Source organism: Neopsephotus bourkii, unplaced genomic scaffold, assembly GCF_033783945.1.
Source record: "Neopsephotus bourkii isolate Nb327-2 ecotype Australia unplaced genomic scaffold, CSIRO-AGI_Nbou_v1 NB_1526, whole genome shotgun sequence".
Classification (NCBI taxonomy): Eukaryota; Metazoa; Chordata; class Aves; order Psittaciformes; family Psittacidae; genus Neopsephotus; species Neopsephotus bourkii.
In genome coordinates, this window is record NW_026902002.1 from 7281021 (window position 1) to 7287584 (window position 6564).

Sequence of the window (6564 nt, forward strand, 5' to 3'; positions counted from 1 at the left end):
TCCGCACCCATTGGGCTAAAGTCGTGCTCTGGAGAATGGGGGCACCTCCTCAGACCCCAGGGAAGAGGTGCAGGGCTGCCCCTCAGTGCCCAGGGATCCCAGCCCTGTTGTCCCTTCTCCTGCTCCACCTCCTACCCAGCTTTGTCCCTGGAGATGTCCCCACCTGGAAAGTGTCCAACTAAGCCCCGCATATGAGGGTCTGAAGACAGTAAAACTGGATCCTTAAACTTGGAAGTGACCAGCAGGACATAGGCTTCTGTGTAGGGTGTTGGAGACTGTCCTGCTTGTGACATGGTCCTCAGGCGCTGGGGAGAAGGGAGGGCTGCAGGGGTGCTGCCTCTGGGCTATTGCCTTGCCCTGAGGGGCTGGCTGTGCCCCCCACACCTGCCCCTGGCTCCTCCAACCCCTGGGCAGGACTCAACCCATGAAGGGCATCTCCTCTCCATATGAAGGCTTCTCCTGAGGTCTGGAGGAAGCCACCACTGGCAGGAGGTGTAGTAGAAATGGAAGAAAGGAAAGCTTTGGAGGCTAAGGTGGGGGACCAAGGAGGGGGGGGGGGGGTCCCTTTCCCTACCCCGCCCCAGTGGAACATGCACCCATAGATGCTGATGCCCTCAGGACCCAGCTCCTCTCCGCAGGGAGAGGGGAACAGGCTGAGGGCAGAGCATGGGGTGGGCAGCATGTTGCAACGGAAAGGTGGGGGGAGCATGAACCCTGCCAGGAGGTGAGCCCTTGGTTTTTCCTTCCATTCGCACCCTGCTTTAGGTATCCATGTGCATTCCCAGGGTGATGGATCCCTCCTCATCCTAAATTGAGATGACTTCTCTCCTCCAGCTACCCACCTCAGGGAACCAACCCACCTACCCTGCAAGCACCCCTCACACATCACACCACTCTCCAAAGCTAAAAAGGGGCAGCTGAGAGCAGGGCATGATCCCACCCCCCATTCCTCCCTGCAGAGCTCCACAGCCCCACGCTGCCAGGGACATGCACCTGGCACAGCTGAGCCTCTAATGGTAGTGGTTGTTCATGTTGTTGAGGTGGGAGGCTGCCATGGTGCTGAATGGGGCAGAGGGCTGCAGCCCATGCCCAGGGTAGAGGGATGGGCTGGAGCCAGGCCAATAGGAGAAGCCAGCTGGTGTCACCCCCGAGGTCATGAGATTGAGTTTGGAGATGCCCGAGAAGGGCAGTGGGGCCAGGTTTCCCTGGAATTTGTAGAGGGTGTGATCGGGAGCAGTCGGCTGGCACACCTGAGCCAGCCCATGGAAGTCGAACTTGTAGGCGTAGCGTTTGCCATGGACCTTGGTCATGATGTTCTTGTCGTAGTAGTAGCGCAGCGCCCGGCTCAGCTTGTCGTAGTTCATGTTGGGTTTGCTCTTCCGCTCGCCCCAGCGCCGCGCCACCTCGTCGGGGTCGATCAGCTTGAACTCCCCATTCGTGCCTTCCCAGGCGATGCAGTTCAGGTTGGCCCGGTCCGAGAGCAGCTCCAGCAGGAACTGCCACAGCTGGATCTGCCCGCTGCCTGCAAGGCCAGGCCCCAGAGAGGTTAAAGCTCCCTCTCAGGGCAGAAAGAACTGGGCAAGATATGCCCCAGTCTCCTTGACCCCCTGATATTTTGCCACTTCCCAGACCCAGGTTACATTTTCCCTGCTCTAGAGACACAGAAGATGGTAGCGAGGTTGTGTCTCCCTTGCAGCATCCCTTCCTGCGCCCCAAGCAAAAGGAGGAGAAGATGCTTGTGCACCTCAAGACAGGGGTAGGATGCTCAGACCTCAATGCAGGCTTCAGTGGGTTTGGATCCAGGGTCCCCACATCCCTCCCACCCTGATTCACACCCTGCTGAGGATGAACACCTGCTCATTTGCTTTGGTGTGAGGATCTGGCTTGGTTCTTTCATCTGCAGCCCCAGGAAGGACGTATCTTAGCAGTGCCCTGGTCTATCCCAGAACAAATGTTTTGCCACCTCTGCTTGAAACTGAGCTGGTGTCACAGCACAGCCCCTTCCCATCTCTAAGGGGTACAGTGCCCTACAGGGATGTCCCCACAGTAAGCTGAAGTCAGAGTGCAACACTGCTCTCACCTGCACCCTTGACAGACATAGGCGGGTACAGGGAAAGGAGAGACCAGAATAGGACAGGACCTGCTGCAGCTTTGAATCTGGCATCACTGCTCCTTATTTCCAGAGGAAAACTGCCCTTTCTGAGCCATGGCCGTTGCATCCACAGCTTACACTGAGGAGCACCCTTTCTGAGTGCCTGAGATGCTCCTGTACCAGCCTGTGCATACACAAAGCTAGGCACACCTGGACATGCCCATGGCGAGGCACAAGAACAGGATTTGCTGGGTCTGGCCAGAAAACATGAGAGAGGGTCCCTGGAGCTTACGGTGATGATCAGTCCCACCTCTGGGACCCAGCTACCCCGCAGATCAGCTCTGCACTTACCTAGACCCCCTTCTATCCTCCCCTCAAACAGCACCCCCTGTACATCCCTGCCTCTGATTCTGGCCCTTGTAGCACAGTGATATCCGTGCCCCTATTCTGCCCCTATTTTGTCTAAAGGTGCTTGGGTCCCATATAGAGTTTTAGCACTCACAACTGCTGCAGCAGGCAGTTGCACCGCTCAGCAACACTTCCCACTAAGAACCACCTTGTCCTGCTCGTTCCATACCCACCTATTTTATCTGGAACCCCCCCAATTCTTGTTCCAGAATAAGAAGGGAACAGCCATTCCCCATCCATCCCCATTCCGCCAAACCCCACCTAGACATCCTGATCCAAGCAGGTGAGTCCAGGTCTTTCCAAAGTATTATACTTCCAAATTCACCAACCTGAGACCAAGGTGGGAATCCCTCCTCCCTCGGGTACATCCTCAGTCCTCACCCTGGGCTTCTGCTATCTTCCACCCATGCAAGGAGGGCAGGAGAGTGTTGGGGTGCAGCTGGATGGGGTGGCAAGGCTCAATCCTGCCTGCCGCAGGGTGCTATGCTGCAGCACCAGGCAGTTCCCTAAAGAAAGCTCCAGGGATCCAGAAAGGTCCTTCTTGCCGCAGTGCGCGGAGTATGGCCGGGGCAGAGTCCGCAGTGCAGATGCAAAAGGGTCCCCCCTCCTACTCCAAAACCAGGGCTCCCCTTTTCCTGCTCAGAGCACCCTCTGGCCCCTGTCTCCTTGCCAGACAGGCAAGCTACACGTCCCAAATACCACAGTGGCCGATGGCCAGTGCTGCTGCATTCACAGCTGGCTCCGGGCTGCATCCCGGCTAGCCCTCGGCTGATCTCCGGGGCCCCTGCATGGTTTTCCCTGGACGCACGGCTCCAACTCCTGAGGATCCATCCTGTCCCAGCCGAGACAAGCTGTGCCCTGCCTGAGTCCCAGCCCCTCACCGGCAGCTCCTTCCCGGGTAGTATCTCACCTATCATAGAGTCAGCTAGGCTGGAAAAGACCTTTAAGATCATCAAGTCCAACCTTTACCCCAGGATTGCCAAATCCACCGCTAAACCATGTCACTAAATCCCCCCTCATGTCACCTCATTCCCCCTCTCCCAGGATCGTGTCACCCGAGCCCGGATTAACCCGCCCGGCTCCCGGGCTGGTTGGCAGCTCCCTCCCCATCTGATATCCCTGGAGCACCTGGGGGACTCTGTCTGGGACCCCGCACCTGCCCTGCTGCAGGGTTCCGCGGGCGCTGGGCACCTTGCTCCGCTCTGCTGCAACGGGACGGCTGGTCCTGCCCGTCGGGGCTCTCCCCGGTGGTTTAAGCGGCGGGGTGCCCGTGGCCCGAGCCGCCCGCAGCAGCAGGGAGCGGGACACAGGGGCGGGAAGGGGGCCCCGATGGCTGTGGGGCGGGATGGATGCTTGTGCTCCGGGGAGTGCCCGCTCCGGGCGGGCCGGCAGAAGAGGCAGCGGGGCTCTTACCTTTCTGCACGCCGGGGCTGAGAGACCCCCACGCCTGGCTCTTCCCGTCTTTGAACAAAGTTTCCCCGACTGGATCTGGGGGGGAAAAAGGGGCGCGGGTGGGGGTGGAGGGGGGGGCTGGAGCCAGGCGGGACCGCGAACCCCGGCTGCTACCCGCGGGCAGGCTCCCCGCATCCCCCGGCCGCTCCCCCTCTCCTGCCCCGCCGCCGCAGCGAAGCCAGGAAACGCGTCCAGGAAAAAGGAAATCCGATTTCCGACCGAGCCGGGGAAGCTTTTAAATAGGAATAGAAAACCCCACGGACTGGGGCAGGGAGAAGAAAAGGAGAGAGGGAGAGAGCTACGGGGGCACAGGGAGAGGAGGCGGGTGGGGTGGAAGGATGGGTGGCAATAGCAGCAGATGGTAGGAAGAACCAGTGTTGGTGTTTGGAGAGTGGACGGCTTGGAAAAGGAGAGATAGATGGATAGGTGAATGAAAGGAAGGAGAGATGGGTGGATGGACGGGTGGAAGGACAGAAGGGAGGTGGGTACATGGAGGGAAGGATTAGAAGGAGGGCAGGAAAGATGAGAGGCAGACAGATTGAAGGAAGGGCAGGTAATGGGCAAGACCGTGGATGAACGGGCTGGTGGAAGCGACAGAGGGTAGATGGAGGGAATGGTAGGTAGCGGAGATAGAGGGACAGGTGTGGGGGGGAAGCGTGGGTGGAAGCACAGGGAAAGGGTGGGTATGTGAAAAGATGGGTTGGAAGGACAAAAGGGTGGATGGAGGGATGGAAGGACAGGGAGACGTTGAGTGGGTGAAGGATGGAATGGAAGATGGGTGTGCGGGCATGGAAGGCTCTGAGAGCAGCTGGAAGGAAGGAAGGAAGGAAGAAGGGATGGTTGTGGGTCTGGGAGCCAGGAAAGGAGGACGGACAGAGAGAGAGGGAAAGGCAGGGTGGGCGCTGAGGGAGACGGGCAGAGGAGAGCCCCGGGGCAGCGGCGGGGCCGGGTGCTGTGCGGTGCACGGCGCTGCAGCGGGGCCGGGGGGGGTCCGCCCGTACCTGGCAGGTACATGTTGAGCAGCAGTGGCACCGCTCCGGCGCCGTGTCTCATGGCAGCTGTGGGGGCGGCCCGCGGGCTGCATGTTTTAATATTCCTGCCCCTATTATTATTATTATTATTCCACTTTATCAGGGAGCAGCTGATGGCGAATAAATGGCAGCGGGACAGGCAGGGGACGGGCAGGGGCCGGGGGAGGCGGGGGGGGGGGGGAGTTTCCAGGCAACGCGCCGGGGCTCGGGGCCCCGGCTCCAGCAATTTCCTCCGCTGTAATTAAAGCGGGCGCGGGGGGGCCCCCCCCCCCCAACCTCCCCCCCCTCTATCGGGCCCGCATCAGACTTTAATCACGGCCGCGGGTTTCTATGGAGAGCGGCTCGGGCCGCTTCCTGCATCTTCCGCCTCCTTAACTCTTCGCAAACACGGCTCTGCCATCCCAGCTGGGAGCGGAGCTCGGACACTGCCTGGAGACTGCCCGGGCCTGGACTCCCACCAGCATCCCGCCCTCCAGTCCACAAGGCCGGCCGGCGGGAACGGTGGTCCCCACACTGCCCTTCACATCTCACTGCTCAGCACTGGCATCATCCTGCTTGCCTCCATCCCTCCAAGCCACCCATGCTGCCTGCCACAGGGCTCTGTGCCTGCCCCTTCTCCAGCCCTGGGGTCCTCAGTACAGCCCTGGGGTCCCCTTGCAGGTCCCAGAGCCCTGGGGTGGATCAGTTGGGTCCCCACCATGTCCCTCCATCTCCGAGACACTGGGGATGGGATTCTTTTTCAGTGCCCAGAGGTCCAGTGTGGGTTAAATGCATCTCCAGGGGTTGGTGGCACCAGATCTAGCACCTCCTTGGCTTCTCCATGCTCTTTTGGACAGCCTCTGCCATTGTGGGGTGCACAGCCCTGTCCCGATCTCTTGCCCATCTTTATTAGGACTTGTAGAAACTGGGTGACTCTCCACACCCACCCAAACCTTCATGGCTCCATCTCCACCAGCTTGTCCTGGGCAGCACTGGGTGTTGTGAAGATGGGAGGACAATTCGGGGAGAAACTTGTAACAGGGAAAGAGTCTAGAGTGATCTTGGCTCCCAAAAGATGCATCTGGCCAGGTTTTGCCCCACCACACATGGCTCCAGCTGCAACACCAGCTGCAGGGTCCCAGTGGAGCTTCTGCACCCCCAGCCAAGACCCTCTGCCAGCACCTCACAACTTGAGGCAGCCAGGCAGCTTGCCAGCAGTGGGCACCAGCTTTGCACCATGAGTCCAGTGCAGTACAGCCAAGCCACCCATCAGCCCATGAGCTCTCCTGCAGTGTTTCATAGATGTCTAGTAAAAGGATGAGCACTCATGATGTACTTAACTGAGATGAATTTCTTGGAAGTGGTCATCTTGAGACATGAATCCAATGGAAACCAGGATATGGCCATGTCAGACCCACAGTTATCATTTATACTGAAGCCAAAATGTGCCTTGTGTATGAAGAAGCCGCATCCCATGGGGAGCAATACTCAGACAGGGTGACACAGTCCAACAAAGCTGGTGGCTCCTCCTTGGTGGGGGTGTCCAAAGGGTTTAGGAAACAGGGTGCCCCATGGGTGCTAAGACGGGCTCCTGGTGCTCCA

General features: G+C 59.2%; 1 protein-coding gene across 2 annotated transcripts; it reads right to left on the reverse strand.

The window, feature by feature from the left end:
* Positions 1 to 590: 590 nt before the first annotated feature.
* FEV (FEV transcription factor, ETS family member) lies at positions 591 to 5537 on the reverse strand. 2 transcript variants are annotated; one of them, XM_061370232.1, is made up of 3 exons: positions 4954 to 5537; positions 3914 to 3988; positions 591 to 1522 (listed from the first exon to the last, which is right to left on the reverse strand). In XM_061370232.1, the coding sequence occupies exons 1-3, from the start codon at positions 5003 to 5005 to the stop codon at positions 1011 to 1013; spliced, it is 639 nt and encodes a 212-aa protein (XP_061226216.1). In that variant the 5' UTR covers positions 5006 to 5537; the 3' UTR covers positions 591 to 1010. The 2 variants fall into 2 exon arrangements, with proteins under 2 accessions (XP_061226216.1, XP_061226215.1); XM_061370231.1 differs by lacking the exons at positions 3914 to 3988; positions 4954 to 5537 and adding an exon at positions 3234 to 3477.
* Positions 5538 to 6564: the final 1027 nt, after the last annotated feature.